This window comes from Mastacembelus armatus, chromosome 22 (assembly GCF_900324485.2).
Source record: "Mastacembelus armatus chromosome 22, fMasArm1.2, whole genome shotgun sequence".
NCBI classification, from domain to species: Eukaryota; Metazoa; Chordata; class Actinopteri; order Synbranchiformes; family Mastacembelidae; genus Mastacembelus; species Mastacembelus armatus.
The window spans coordinates 11,589,386-11,606,102 of record NC_046654.1 but is presented as its reverse complement, the minus strand read 5'-3'; the positions used below and the strand labels follow the sequence as shown (position 1 = coordinate 11,606,102).

At 41.1% G+C, this 16,717-nt stretch overlaps 1 protein-coding gene across 7 annotated transcripts in view; it reads right to left on the bottom strand.

Moving 5' to 3' along the window:
* The window catches only part of esrrb (estrogen-related receptor beta), a 49,416-nt gene extending 39,481 nt beyond the window's left edge, over positions 1–9,935 (bottom strand). For 2 of the 7 annotated variants that reach the window (XM_026300066.2, XM_026300084.2), the window contains exon 1: positions 2,910–3,440. In XM_026300066.2, coding sequence (XP_026155851.1) covers positions 2,910–2,917 — 8 coding nt within the window. In that variant the 5' untranslated portion in view covers positions 2,918–3,440. Of the gene's footprint in view, positions 1–1,358; positions 2,088–2,909; positions 3,441–3,642; positions 3,913–4,944; positions 5,196–9,507 lie in introns of those variants that run through there. The other 5 variants (XM_026300057.2, XM_026300074.2, XM_026300040.2 and 2 more) reach the window with 4 other exon arrangements.
* Between the last annotated feature and the right edge of the window lie 6,782 nt (positions 9,936–16,717).

Below are 16,717 nucleotides of genomic sequence, written 5' to 3'. Positions count from 1 at the left end.
ATACACTAAATAAATTCAGCCTTCTGAATTTTACACTAAAATATCTTGTATTTATTTTCACAGCCTGTATTGTTTTTAAAATCCTAATTAATTGTATTTTTAAAAAAACATAATGAAACTGAATGATAGTCAGCAGAGGAAAAAAAATCCTTTCATACATTTTGGCATATTTATTAAAAACACACAAAGTCATTTGGAACAATTTTCTCCCCAAACACCTCAAGTGGAAAAAAAATGTCATTGTCCTAATGCACTGAGATATATAAACATTCACCAATCAGCATTGCTGCATATGTAGTACTTAATCGATACTAGTCATTGAACATTATAAAGACATATAAAAGAAAAAATGTTTTAATATGTTAAAATTATCTATATATTGAAACAAAATATTTACAATAGAAAGGTTGTAGACTGTGTTTTCTATATTTTATTAGGGAGTTTTTCCAGGAGGCACAATAGATGCTGCCATAAAACTGTTTTAAATAAAAAAATAAAACTAATATTTACCACCACTTAAAACAATTACTTTTGTATCAACGTAAGTTATCGATTGCTTTGCAAAGTTTTATGATGTAGGTATTGTAAACCCAGAGTGTCCCAGCAGCCAGGAGCTGTTCACACAGCAGCTTGGCTTGCGTGCTGCTCGCTGGGACAGACCTGCCAGCTCAGTGAGGTTACAGGGTCCTCTTATTCGTCGTTCCCTGGCTACAAATATTACAGTGTGTAATTTATCCTCCCCAATTCCACGGATTCAAGTTAATCTCATCTCCTTAAAATATTACTCTCATGCTCCCTCGGCAGCCTGATCTAGGAACAAAGCCATCAGCAAACAAGTTCCTAACCTGACTGGACAGGTACCCAAATTCTTCAGGGGGAAAGAAAATAAAAATTACACATTTTACAGAGGGGCAAGATAAATCAATCAGCCATGCTCTGAATTCGATTTTTTTTTAAGACAGACAATATGTGCTCACACAATAAAGCTATACACATGTGCACACATACGCAGCCGCACCTGTCCTGTTCCTCTACATTATCAAGCTGCATATTATCGACCTGCATATTTTAAAAGCCCTTAAAAACAATGAAGAATAAAAACTGCATGCTTAAGAATGAACGTGTTAAAAGGGATATTAAGAGAAAAGATAGAAAGAACAAAACACCAATGCAAAAACAGGAAAAAGTTTTGCGTCTAGGCTGATTGGGTTCAAGTAAAGTCAGTGAGGATCAAAAAGAGTAAGACAAAAAAAAAAAAAAAGAGTAAAAAGGACAGCAAAGTAATAAAACTACATCACAAGTGAGGGGTTAAAAGGAAAAGTGAAAAAAGAAAAAATAAAGAAATGAGGTGCACCTACTGGTTATGATAGCTGAGAGGATCTGGAAGACAAAGTTCTGAAATGTCCATCAGTCCAGTTTTAGCATTCCAGGAATGAGAAGAAGAGGAAAGAGAAAACAACTGAGAACCGCTTCTTCCCCAAATGACAGCAGAGCACCCTGAGAGACAACGCTGCCGAAAAGCCCCTCCAGCACCGCGGCCCCCAGCCTGCACAGGTATGTTGGACTCTGATGGATTGAGTGGGTGCGCGCGTGTGTGTGAGCATGTGTGTTGTGTATATGTGTGTTTATGTATATATGTGTGGGTGAGAGAAAGAGAAAGAAAGAGTGTGTGTCTGAGTGTATTCTAAGTGAATATGTGTGTATGACAGAGAGAGGGAGAGAGGGAGAGAGTGAAGGGGGGAGGGACAGTCAGGCAGAGAGGTACAGGGGGGTGAGAGAGAGAGAAAGGCAGGCAGCAGCGGGATGAGCGCTAAGATGGAGAGAGCATGAGAGCGCGAGCGAGAGGAATGACTCTTTCCATGGTCGGGATAGGGCTCTTTAAGACTCAAGGGCTTGATGAATATGGAACAGCTGCTGTTGGCTGGCTCCGAGGGGCAGGACTTAAAGCGACAGAGGGGCCGGCGGAGCACCGGGTAGGAGGGAGCCAAACGCTCAGTCACACACTCCTCTGTGCACAACATACACACGCCTCACAGGGCTCACACACGTAGACAAATCAACCTATCACATGAACAACAGAGGCGCCACTAGGACAACCGTCAACGCAAAGTTTCCATCTCAAATAAATAAATAAAAATACTTAAGGCTGAAAATTCCCATTTTAAAGTAAATAAACAGAAGAAATAAATAAAGTAGTATCAGTGCATATCATGAAATACATTTTTTTTTTGTTCTCACTTGTATAATACATTTATTGTATCTTTACATTTTATGTAACACTAAATAAAATGTTTTATTTTACAAATCAAAGTACTAGATACTTTTTGTATGCTTGTAGAGAATATGTCCATTACAATGCCATCAAACAAAGCCACAGCAACATTATGTCACATAGCAAATAACACAAAACTTTACCAAGCAGGAAATATCGACACTGATGAAAAGCACAAGCATTTTTAAACTCTCAAATGTTGGCAGCGCTCTTACATAACACATAAAGTCAAATTTGACACCAGCCTAAGCCGCACCATAGAAGCTCCAGCAAGCAGTGGAGTGCATCTCCAACACTTTCAAAAAGCAATAGCTTTCAAACCACTGAGGGCAGTAAATGTATTTCCTGTATTGAGCTGTGTCGCTGGCTCCATTTGCTGGAGTTACATGTGAGGGACTATTGTGAACCTTTCACCACCTGTGAGAGATGATCTCAAGCTATAACTCATATTCTGCAAGCCCATCATCTTCTAAAGCAGCAGAAAATCCTGATCTCTCTCCTCTAACCGCAGCTTTAGAACTGCCTGCGCTTCTCTGTTGATCAAGCTCAGTAAGAATGCCGAGAATGCAGATACCATTTCACAGTCAGTGAGGGTCTCCATGTTACTGTATCCCCACATTATAAGAACAGAGCTTACCATGGCATCTTATTGGAGAAATGAGCAGTCCGACAATGGCTGACACTTGGCTGAGTCAAGAGGGAAGAAGCGGCAGCTCACCCAGTTCTCAAAAAAAAAATACTCAAGGTGCTTGACAACGGTCTTCAGCTACTTCAGTAAAAATACAAGTGAGTGAGGAGGAGTCAAGATCTACCAGCAGATTCATGCAAAAAAAAAGGTGTGTTAGGTCGCTCTGCTGCTCTCCAGTTTTCTCTGCTGAACGGGAACAGTGTAGCCCCTGGAGAGGCATCCAGTTCCATTCATCAGCTCACGTTTCTATAATCAATGCAAAAACATCACGCAATCCCTATTGATCATCACAGACCTATTGATGTGCAGCAATAGTGCCTCCACAGTGGCCCAGATCACACAGCATCTGGTCTCTTTTTGTGACAAAAACAAATAACTAAATGAAAATCCAATTAAGATTGATGCCAAATCAAACACCTGCCAGTTCAATTCCTTAAAGAGGAATAAAATCAACTATCAAACACAGTCCTCAGACTTCAATACAACACGGCACAGAATACAGAAGGCAAACTGTAAATAGTACACATAAACTAAAAACATTCATTTTCTCAGCTATTTTGTTTTTCTCCAAGATGTGAACATCTTCGATCTTTCAAGAAGGATAGCTTAATTACCAAAGAAACCAAAACAGTTTAAAGAAGGTCTCATCGTGTGTCAGATCACTGCATAAAACACAACTCACATTCTAGTAGAAGCAATAGGTGGCAGAGCACTGCTGAAATCAAGAGACCTGGTTGCTCCGAAGTAGAGTAGTCTCTCATGACACACTGCAACATCATCCTGGTATCCTGATATACTTTCTTCACGTTGATAACTGCCTCCGTTAAATAAATCACATTTCTGCATATTTTCCTTCGGCCTCCCAAGGCTTCAGACCGACACCATACAGACTTTTGTCATGCAGCGTGAGCTATGAAAGCCCTGCTCCTGCTATCACTGCTTCTTATCAGCTCTGTTAAGAAAAAAAAAAAAAAAAAATCACGATGTGTGACAGTCGATTTGACAGGAAGGGATCTGATATAAATAAAGAATAGAGTTGAACTAGGCCAACACTCGATCACACGGGGCATGACAATGTTACCAGAAGCAGGGCTGTGTTGATCACCTACTGTAACGTGTTGCTGATCACTTTTATTTCTGCTTTAATGATTGACATTTCTGGGGTTTGTGGCTTCACACTTCCTTGTGCAATTTTGTGAACCAGTCTGTTTATATATATATATATATATATATATATGTGTGTGTGTGTGTGTGTGTGTGTGTGTGTGTGTGTGTGTGTGTTTGGTGCAGTTTAAAAAAATATTCCACAACAAATCAACTTGTTGAAGCTGAAAACAAACTTCCTGTAAGGTCCTTTTGTAAGAACCAGACATTTATACACTAAAACTGTTTGTAAAATAATAAGAAATTATTTTCACACGTCCATTTTAAAAACCTATATGCACATAACCAAACACACTGCAGCTTATAGAGGACTGAAAGTTTAACTGAGAGAAAGTTTAACAACATGAAATCTCAGTTTGTTGTTGTGTTGCTTTACTAAACACTGGAATTGTTCTTTTCGTACAAACTGGCATTGAAGTCTGGTGTTGTAGCCTGAACCAGTTTGGCCTTAAACAACCTAACACGCTGAAAAATAAACTTTTGGAAAGAAGTAACGAGTTGTTAATGGTCTGCATTGAACGATTTGACCGTAGAATTCCTCTGCCACTGAAACAAGACAGCACGGGGCTCTACATTGAACCTTTCCGTGCACATAGTAATGGTCAGATCGATAAGGTAATTCAGTCACCGCTCCCAGAGGAACAGGTACAGTGCACGCTGGTGTAATGTAGCTCCAGGTGCGTTAGAGTTAAATTTAAACCAGGATGAATTGTTTAAACTCTAAAAGACAAGAGCGCAAAATGAGGGATTAAAAAACAAAACAACATGTCTCGAGTGTGTGACAGGAAGATAAACGACTCTTGATGAATGTGTAGTGTACCTTACTCGGACAAGTCATGTCACATCCCCCCCGGCTGGGCACAGCGCGCTGTGGAAGCAGCGTCTCCGGGTTGTGGCGGTGGAGCTGTGGCTCTGTGCGTCTGAGCGCGCCGTTTAACTGGCACACAGCGCAGCCACACGATCAACTCCTCCTCCGGAGCGCGCCCTGTGGCTAAACCAAACACCTCCACCGGCAGCAGACAGGACCCGGGTGACCGGGGTCAAATGTGATTCATGGAAGAAAAAAAAAACCTGTTACGAAGAAAAATTCAAGTTAAAAATTTAACCGCTCCACCAGTGTGTCACCTGACTTAACTCCCACTTTTTGTTTGATGGGTTTTCCAAACAATAGCACTGACTTTTAAGCTCATATTTTTTATTATAATTATTCCACCGTTTTTATTTGTATTACTGCTCTGCGAACCCCCAGAATCAGTAAGGAACCTCAGTATCATGTCGGGGCAGCATGTGCTTCTTTGGTGCCTCTGTGCGCCTACAGCTGACTGAAGCCTACTGAGCCTGTCAGAGGCTCCAATTTGGTTTATTTTAGCCTCTGTGCTCAGCGCCCCCGGGGGTGTGGTGGGTACATTTTCACCTGAGAAAACGGCACCACGGCAGTCGGTTGGTTTCCACTGTTGATGAATAAATAACAGGACAATAGCGGCGTCGCGTCTGTCGCAGAGATCACAGTCACTGTATCACATAACCCAGGCCTCCACAAACTTCACCGACTCTGTTTGATTTGATTTTTCAGGGCTATGCAAATATTTTCTGAGTGTAGTTTTTCTGTAGGTGAGATACAGTCAAGGCCACCATGTGAAAGTAAAGGGTGTTCAGTGCACGTGTTACAAATAATAGTAAAATGTAACTTGGTGGTCCCAAGCTTCACCTGTGTGTGGCCCCTGGTGGTCCTCTGGCCTCATTTTGGTAGCACTTATGGCAACACATCATATATCTCAGAAACATCAACTCAGAAACTGTTTAAAATTTTTTTTTTTTTTTGCAGGACGCCGGACTCACTAACATCTGTAACCCATTTTATCCACAAAATGTGATAAAGCACATACATTATAAATTTGATTCCACATTTTCTGCTCTGTCTTGTCTCATCATAGGTTTTCTTCCACTCCATGCTCTGGTCCACCCTGTGTTGTGGACCAGAGCTTAAAGCCAGCTGACAGCAGCAACCAACTCTATCATCTCCACTAGAGGGAGGGCTATCTCACAACAAGGCCACCAAGGAACTGCAGCAGAGGCGCCTTTATTTATTTATCTTTGTCAGGGCCATAGTGTAATTCATAAACTGAATGAATGACAGTCAGGACAGTGCCCACAACCAGGCGCACAATGAAGACCCAACTGCATTTTTTTCTGAGCACAAAAAACCTCTCCATTACAAACCTGTAATTATTGTCCTTAATAGATTAATTCATGCTGAAAAATAGAAATGGGTTCCAGGCTATTGATGTAATCATTTCACTGAGGAAATTAAGTGACATTAAAAGAATGATATTGTCACCGTGAAAGTATCATTGATTCTTTTCGAACGCAATTAACTGTATTTGAGAATGGGACCTGCACATTGAGCTGCACAAGGAGCACTGAGGATCACTTCATTTGTGAGCGATATAAAGACCAAATTATCCCATCAAAGAGAAAATCTATAAATGTAATGGCACAGCGCTTCAGCACTAAGGAGTGACAACAGTGGCCCTGTTCAGTTCCCTGTGTTAGGTGTATTAACTACGAGTGAGCTGCTCCCAACAACCCACAGAGTGATTATCCAGACTGCGAACTAAAGAAGATATCACCCAATTTAAGAACTCAAATAGAATTTTTATTGGCTAACATAAACAGCTCTCTCTTAAATAAGAGCCGTGAGATGTGTGGGTTGAGGTTTAATGTCACTTTGCAAGCAACTACCTAATATCTAAATCCTAATTAACAGATAACTAATGTTTTAGTATCTACCCTTAACTATAACTGAAACAGTCAGTTATTTTGATATTTAATAGTTTAAGTGCCAAACAATCCAGCATCTCAAATGTGAGGATTTGTTGCCTTTCTCTGTTTTACGTCACTGTAAATCAATATATCTTTAGATTTGGTCTGAAAAAAACAAACAATTCAAAGACATCATCTTGGATTTAGGGAAATTATGATTTTGAATTATTTTCTGGCATTTTATAGACTATTGCATGAGTTAACTTGCCACCGTTGTTGCAATATGATCTACAAAAGTCAACTGATTATCTCCATCAAATATAATGTTATGCAGTTTTCTTGTGGCTTTCTGATTGTGATGATAAGACAATATTACTGTGGACTAAAAGTGCAAATCTCCCTCACACTGTTAAATTAGAAAAAAAAAACAAAAGTCTGTAACACTGATCCACATTTTTGGGTGCAGTTTTTAGCTTTAGTCAGCACCTGCATTTGTCTAACACCAGTTTAGCATCTTTTTGTTTTGTTGACTTTCCATAGCTGTGCAGTGGCTTTTCGATGGAGTCCAACAAAAATATGTTTGTGCAGTGGTTGCTGGTCCACACAGTGCCCTAACCCAATTACACTGTTGGTAATCCACTGAAAAGAAATTTAGTGAAGAGGCAGAGGGGGACTCAGAGAGAGAAAAACATGAAACATATCAGACAGAACTACTGATATGATGTCCAGGCATCAAAGGAATCAGGCATCAATCTCCAGTCTTGCTCAAAAATGCTGCATAATTCAAACCCCAACATTTGTCTTTGCTAGATCAAACCAAATCAGAGGGTCTGAAGCCTCTCTCCCTCCACCTGCTGTCAGCCACCCTCCATCCAACCCTTGCCTAAATTTCATTTAGGAGATGTCTTTCTCCCTTTCCCCCTCTCTCTCTCATGCTCTCTACATTGCTGTCTCTCCTCTCTCTTTGAATTCAGTGCACCATAGCCCTTAGATTTACTTGCTTAACAAATATGGACAGGAGGCCTAAGTGGTTTTTGAATTCTTCGAATGGACTTTGGAGTGCCTGTGCTGTGCTGGGTGACAACAGTCTCTCTGTCTCTCTCTCACTCTAACCCGTGTGTGTGTGTGTGTGTGTGTGTGTGTGTGTGTGTGTGACTGTGTGTGCTTGTCTGGTTGTCTGTCTGGTGTGCATGCATGTTTATGGCCTCCCCGTGCTCTCCCAGACTCCCTGGCTGGGAGATGGCAGCACTGGGTGGAGCGGCAGTCTGGAAATGAGATAAGGATGTCTGATTCATAGGATCTGACAGGAAATCTATACTCTGCAATGTTTATAATCCACCCATTACTACACAGCCAAATGAAAGAACAATAATCCAATCATTTACTCCATATTTACCTGAGGCAGATTCTCGGTTTTAAAGGCAAAGTGCATTGCATGGTAACAGAGGCTGTAAAACCGTAGGTATGGGTGAGCATGTGTAGGGTGCAGGTTCTAGCTCAGCCAGAGGAGGACATCGAAGAGAAAGAGAGAGAGAGAGAGAGAGAGAGCGAAAGGACTGTCCTCTGGGGAGAAATGTTTCTGCAGTGTGTTCACCTGTGTGTGCTCTTCAGGATTAAGGGTCACTCATTACTCATCATTAAGATCCCATTGATTTATGAGTAACTAACAAAAAAGGGCATAACAAGAGTTTATGTAACGAGAGGTTAAAGGTGACAGAGGTGAACTCTGAGAGGAACAAAATTACCCATAGAAAAAGCTTATAGTATTACAAACATGAGAGTTTTAAGAGATGTGATGGCTCCCTCTCAATGATCCTGTGTCATCTACAACAGAGAAGTCTACAGAGGTAATGGCTTCATAAGCATAGAGGAATCGTCGAACAGGGGTTTACTTATCATAGAGTCTTTCATGGACAGTATGAGCTGCTCTTCATTGTGTACAAGGGGGGAGGTTTATCTTATTTGGAAAAGTGAAGGGGGCCTGCCCTTATCTGTCAATAAACAGTAATTAGATTTTGTGGCCGATAGCGTTGATTGGTTTCTAATCTAGCTGTCGCCCTAGACGTGTGTAATTAAAATCCTGATTGATAAAGGGGCAGAAGCCCGCCCATGCCACCACTTTACCAGACCCTACCCCCAACCCCTTCAAAACACAAACAAGAGAGAGATATGAAAGAAGGCCTGGGGAGAAAACTGCACTCCTTATTGATCAACTTTATCTGCCTTCCTATCAATGCCCTTTTCCCACAATGGAAGAGCTAGTACAAAGGTTTCCCACGTAAAACTTCACAGCTAATCTTCATCCGACAGATTTTATCAGAATAACCAACATTTTACCTAGGAAAATAAACTTTGACAAAAAATCATGTCTATGTATAAAATCCCTTGTTTAAAAGAAGAGATTAAAACACCCTTAGCACTAACTGACAGAGAACTTACTGTGATTGTAATGCAATCAAGAAAAAACAGCCCTGAGGCAATACAGAGATGTAAAGGGAACAATGCATTTTATCTGTTTAACTAATGGGCCTGAGAACACAAGAGTAAGGTGCAGATAAATACACATCCACACGCACACAGGTGAATGTCAAATGTGCGCATTAGACAAATAAGGTAGTACCTTCAAGTCAGAGGATTCCCACAGAGAGTAGCCAGGCTGAAAGATGTTCAAAAAGACTGCCTCCAGACTTCACTGTCATCAGGTCCATGCAGGCACACAAGCCAGGAAGAAAGGCTATGTGCTGTCTAAGTTCTGGAGAAAAAGGCATAGTGGAGAAAGTAAAAGTGTGAGAGGGAAGAGCAGGACAGAGAAACGGCATCAGGCATCCAGCTAAGTGGGCTTTCACATTTAGCTGCTCTCATCATGCCCCAAACCTCAGTTCCATGACGACATGCCAGGCAGATAATCTGTCTTATAGAGTCAAATTTTGCTGGGTTGTCTGCAGGATTCTTAAGCTCTGCAAACTAGTAGAGCATGCAGACTGCACGCCTGTGACCTTTCCTGTTTGACACTGGTCACCTGCTGTCACGTGTGAGGGCTTACCCACAGCAGTGAATGATGGCTGTATACTCTGCTTCACCCCCCTACACTCCGTGACACATACGCACTGGCAAAGACACATAAATGCAAACACACACACACACACACACTGTACCCACTGTGGAGTGGATAAAACAACTCTCACTCAGCATCACACCAATTTTCCTTTCACACTAAGAACATAATAAATCACAAATTGCAAATCCTAGAAAGCACTGGTCCAGTGCTTAATTTGATTCTTAATGAAAGGCAAATTTTCCAAAGGAAAACTTTCAATGGCCACAAATGACTTTCCATAGTTGTCACTTTCTCACACTGAGAGGGCTTTAGATTGATAAATACTGGCAGAGCAGTTCCAGTCAATTCACTAAGCAGTGAATAATAAATTGTTACCTAAACAAATAAGGGATAATCCATAGAATAAATATTGCTAATAAGGTTTTTTAAGATCCTAACAACAAAGCTGCATTAGTTGTCTTACAACTATTAGATGTGATAGAATCACTCATACCTTGAATAGTTCTGCCTTATATGCCATCATCATTATTAAATGTATCAGGGATGTTATTGTCTGAAAACCAAAAAGTTAATATATTTTGCCATAAACATTAAAACACTCAACACATTCTATATATAAATATGTTAGTAGCAGAAATGTAACAGTACAGCAGAAATGCAAACACGTTCACGTTTCCATGATGTGTTGTGATTTTAACAAGATGTATTAAGCTCAGAATATCTATGACATGTGCATATTAATTCATTTAAAGTAAATTTTTACCCTTGACAAACTTAGAAGGAAAGCTCCTGGACATAGAAAACCTTGTCGCATTGTACGACTAAATGTGATTGGAGATCAGATTCTCCTTTAGATTCTTCTTAAGAGTGTCTTCTCTCCTGATAATAAGACCAGCTCCCCCTGTAGTGCCACAACAGTCGAGTGACCTTGTTACCAGGGTGCCATGTGTCACAGTGGGGGCACCCAGAGGGAGACAATGGGGTGAACAGATCATCTCCCTGCGTGCTTGGTACCCGTGCCCTGGCCTTCCTGCTCCCACCACACAGGCCCAGCACCAGAGATGCTGGTGCAGGGAGAGGAGCAGCTCCAGGCTCCAGAGAACATGACTCCAATTAAGCTGTGGAAGCTCGGCTCACGCTCCACTGCCTCAGCCCAGTTGTCCTAGGCAGGAAGACACAGTCAATCCAGGGAAATTAACTCTGTCAGCATAGTCAAGACGGTCACTGAGAGAGTTAGATTCTGCTTTACAAACAATTTGCAGCAGATAAGGACTGAGTGTGATCCATAAAGAAACCGCAGAATGAAACTGAGTATAAAATCGTGAATGTTGTAGCAGTAATAAAACAATATAAAAATTCAATCAAAAAAACCACAAGGAAAGAGCAACAACAATGATAGCTTGTTTCCTGTTTTGAGAGCCCTGGAGAAAAAAAAATACAGAGAGCTATGCACACAGTAATAGACAAGAGCAATTGAGAAGCCTCATTTTCCCCTGTGATTAAAAATGTATGTTGCCACACGCAGCCTTTGGTGTGGAACTCTCCTGGAAAAGGAGCTGGTTAATATTCAGGCCCATGTCTGGCTAATGTCTTAAAGTGATAAATAGGAGGGGGTTGCTGCCGTTTGATTGTTCTTCACAGGCAGTCTGGGAGCAGCAGCACAGGGGGATTTAAGGTGGAGGAATCCTCTCAAAGCTCCTCATTCATTCATTCTCAGACGCCCCATCATTAATTGGGCCTGTCGACATGACTCCTCTGTACCCAGAGCCACTGGCAGCTACCATGGTGGATGAGCTTTTTAAGACAGTTCAAAAGAGTCCTTGCCTCATGAAAGGCATTCAAATTACATGAAATTGCATTCATGTCAAGCCTTGCAGGCATATTCATATAGTACACTGGAATAATGTCTTGTTTCGTGACCTGCATATCTGTGTGGCTATATAATCATCCTCTTGGGAGCAAATCGCACCATAAAGAGTTTGCTTTACAAACTATTATTAATACATAATGCCTCCTTTTTGAAATGACTGTATACATACACACTGTGGATACAAAACTGTATGGAGTCAAGCAGATACAATTTACTGTAATGTAAATAGCCATCTTTTCTGTTAAATTAAACTAAGTGACATAATATACCCAAGTGTAACAGACGTTATGGAAAATAAGGGTGATACTCTATAACACTCAATAAGATTTTAGTGCTACTAAAGCCTGGATAAAAATTTCACAAGCTGGATGCATTCAACTTTTGCAACGGAAAAGCATAACAGAACATCCAAATGGCTATAGCTGACCTGCAGTACTGAGCTGTATGGACAGACGTTATCCCTGTGACACAGTTTCTGGTTTGACAGTTATCTCCCGGCTCTGTGTAAGTATAGCTATGCAGGACAAGGTGAGTCCAGCCTTCAAAACTTTGTGATTTCTACTGATGTCAAGTTGGAAGGTGATAGCAGAAGGTGGCCAGATTTGGTTCATGATGTCAACCATGTGATACTAGTATTTATAACCATAAAGCGCTGTATATATGTCATGTGCAGTCTAGGCTCTCTTTCAGGGTGGCCACTGGCCTACTTCACTCTCATCTGTGTCCGACTGTTTCTTCATGCTGGGACTATAACTTCATATTTTATGGGTTTAACTCTTTCTTCAAAGGAACCCCGGCTGCTCCAGGTTAGCTTCATTAGTTTTTTACACTTATTTAAATTTGTTTTTGGATTATAGGCAGTTTTTGAGGTTATGATTTAACCTTAGAATGAACGGTTCAGACAGAGATCCTCATATCTCCTTGGCTCATCGGACCTAACCTTGTACATTAAAGCCACCAAAGGTTTAGCATGGACCACTGCACTGGGCTGGGACTGAATGTTGCCTGTTTGTTTCCACAGAGGCCCCACACAGAGCTCACAATTAGGGCCACCAAGGATTCCTTCCATTAACCTCCCCTGCAACTGCATCATCATTCTGGACATTCACAGCCTCACTCTTTATCTCTTACTCTCACTTTTTATTTATTTATTTATTTTTATTTAACATATCTCCCTATCTTTTGCAGTCACACTCATTCAGTAGCCTCCCCTCCCAGTTGTGGAAGTGGTTTCTGTTATGGCAGTGGGAAGGCTACCCGCAGCGGGAGAGAGTCTAATTAACAGGCTATTCATTTGTGTGGAGCAGAGGGCTCCTGCTTTCTAAGCACTTGTTTTATGGTGGCGCTAGGGAGCCCTGTCCAGGGATTTGCAGGGGGATAATTGCCTTTGCCGCAGGCTGCAGTAATCTGGTCGGCTAATTCATTATTTTAATAAGTTAGCTTCTCCTCGGGGGTGTGCTAGCTGCGCTGCGCCTCAAACCTTGGTGGTGCACCTCGTTATTGTGGCGCTCTTTTACACCGCCGCCCGCACGGGGTTAATAACAGTTATTAGCCTCTCTCCTCAGCCTGCAATTTCTCGTTTAACTGGGGCGATTCAAACGAAACCTTTGCGAGCGTCTAATAATCAACCTCTCTGGAACCAGGGGTAATCCCTATAAAGGGGTCCATATAGTGGAGAGGGGTAATGGATGCAATCGTCTGAGTGGTTTTTTTCTTTTTGCCTCTGCTGCTTTCATTAGGGGTCCTGATGTTGTTTTTGTTGTTGATGCTGCTGTTGTTTTTACTGATGTCCTCCAAAATCATTTGAGGGAAGAAATATTTGCCTTGAGCAAGGAAAATGGATCAGATTTCTACATACAAATAAGATGATCATTAGGTTTGCGTAACTAATGGCTTCATTTAGACCATAATCTTCCATCTCTCTAATAGGCTCTGCAGCCTGTAGGATGTGTGCATGTGTCTGTGCAGAGGCAGCCGGGTTTAATGACTCCAGTGCAGTCAGACATTTTGTGCATTGGCTGATTAAAAACCATGTCATTTCAGCAGGAAGGGAATAAAGAGAGGGCTTCATGAATAGAAGTATTTGAAAAATTCAATATCGGAGATGGTGACGGCGAGATGTTTGAAGGAACCTGTTGTTAAAATCCAATTATGAATACAGCACAGAGTGGTTAAATGGTTTTGAATGCACCTACTGGATACATTACTTCACTCTGTGACGAAAAGAGATATCCTAATTCACTTTTGAGAGAAAGTACAATGTAGACAAGGCAATCCTATTATGTGTCCCTAGATATCCCAATGACAAAGCCTATAACATTCAGATTATCCCGAACACTGAAGTTACAAATGGAAGTGCAAAATGTTTTGGTTACCGGAGGCTGTTTGCATTTCCAGCCTGGATGTCATTGTGTTTGCCAGTTTCAAAGAGCCTTTGTTGACATGCATGTTCGTGTTCACTGTTTTAAACAGTAACTGTATCTTCTTTTGTATCTTGAGTGTTTGGTATCCTCTTGTGCATTGCAAGAAGGTGCAGGCCTCAGTCAACATGCTCGGTGTGGCTTATGTTCAATCCTGCAGACTGGCTTGTTTAGCTGTCATCATGCTGTGACCTGCCAGCCACTGTGAAATGAGTTCCTGGATATTAAAGAGGCTATCTCTTCATCTACACTTAACCATAGTGGAGTGACACATCACATGGCTCTGTGCCCTGTGAAGGAAAGGGGCAATAACTTCTATGGTGGAAAATGTTGAAATGAGCAAGGCCATAGTCTGTGGTCAGTCATATGACTGAAAGAACAACATTTCCATTAATATTCTTTCTCATCAACCCAACAACAAGCTATTAAATCACCTGAAGTATTGCACAATGTTTATCCAAGAGTGTGACAGTCTGCAAATGGCTCAGCGTGATTATTTAGCACTTTTATCTTCATCTAAAAGTTAAACCTGTGCTTAGCTATGGCCCCTTCTGCACACAGGAGTGGCGGTTGTGCTCCATAAAGTACGCATATGATAGTAAATGACCTGGTTCACTATTAACTATTATCCATTTAATGTCATTCCTGGCTTGCCACGTGTGGAGCTTTGGCTGAGCACTGGCCTCTGGGGCTGCCTGGGGCTTGTTCGGGGCCATGGCTTTTCAAAGCCCACACTGCCATCTGCTAGACCAGCGGCCCTGCTCCTTATGTCAGGCTGATGTGGACGCAGCTGGGATAGCAGAGGCCTGTGACTGTCCCACACCCAGGTCTTTACCATAGCTTCATGAATATGTATGCAGAGATTGCTATAGATCTCTGATAACATGGGAGTTGATGCACAACTAATAAATGCACTGCTACGTGGACAGTATTGCTAAAAGCTATTTGTGCACAGGGAGGGGTTTCCTTATTGATTTTTTTCTACATATAAATATATCTCCTTTCACACTCCTTTGTGTGCAGCAGTATTGATCAATAAATATCAGCTTATATATATATTTTTTTGGACAACTACTGGAGTGTTACAGCTCAGCCCAGCAGCCCTGCCCACCTTAAAGACGCTCAACTTAGCATGACTTGCTTGTAATGAGCGGTCGCTCCTCTCATCGCACAATCCCGAGTCCCTCCCTTCCGCATTCATCAATTCTCATTAAGGAAAATCATCATGTGGAATACCAACTTTTGGCCAATATTCATCACTGTCAGTCCTCATCCACAGCAGCACAATGACAAGACGCTGGATCTGGGAGTGCCTAAGTAGCACTGACTTAGCGCTTTTATTCCCTAATCTCACCCTCTGTGCTTGTGGAGCCCAAGCAACTCTCTGCAGTGCAGACTCCCTGACAGCAATTACTTTATGCAAAAAGAGTGGAGGAGTTCAGTGAGTGGCGTGAGTGAGTGAGAATAAGCCTCGTCTGAACTCTGGCTGTTGGCAGGATGAAGCATTCCAATAGGACCTGCTCACTTCCCCTGGGCACTAAAGGGCAGTGAGGAGGGAGAGAAATGGCAGAGGACACATTTGTTGCACTCTAACAGGGATCTTATTGTGACATCGCCCATCTAGACACCACACACACACTATACTACTAGCTGGAAATGATTACATAATTACATTGATTCATTAGTATTCTGCTTGTACTGAATGTTGATCACTGAAAAAAACGTCACACTTTCTATTATGGGGCATTATAAGCATAGTGGGTAGTGCTTTATTTTCTTGGTCCTGTATTTTTGAGCTAATTTCCTGGAAACTTTTCTTTTAATTTTCTATAAATTAGTTGGTATTTCCAAGAAATAATAATAAAAGAATGAGGAAAATGAAGAAATTGTAGTGCCTACTTATAATAGTTTTTAGCTCTAAAGAAAAAAACAGATTATGCAGTAGAAATGTGAAAACAGTTCATAAACAGATGTCAAAATACACATTGGGATTTCTTAAAAAGACAAATTCTTATGGTCATTTTTCATAACCTTTAACTTCGATGGATTATACCATGATTAACCTATAGAAAAGTTTGCGTTGCCTTTTGATTTAATTACATGCTCACCTGTACTGAACTCCTTCTATTCTACTGATTTCTTTCAAATTGATATGATTCAGTGAAATACAGTTTTACTAAGGCTCCATATTTCCATGGTCTGGACTTGTAAAGTGACTTGGTGTAGCATGTTTTCCATCTTTCTTGGAAACATCTTAGTAATTAACAACTCAGTACCAAATAAGTTCTAATAAACTACGAGAAAATTTTCCAGGAAATTAGCTTGAAAATACGAGACCTGGAAAAAAAGAGTTACCACATATTGGAACTATGGTAACACAACTCGCCATTTACAGTGTGATGTTACTCTTTAACTTTAATTTCACAGCAAGAAAAAAGGTTGTAAACAAGTACAATTCATTTCTGCTGTGCTCTAAAGTACT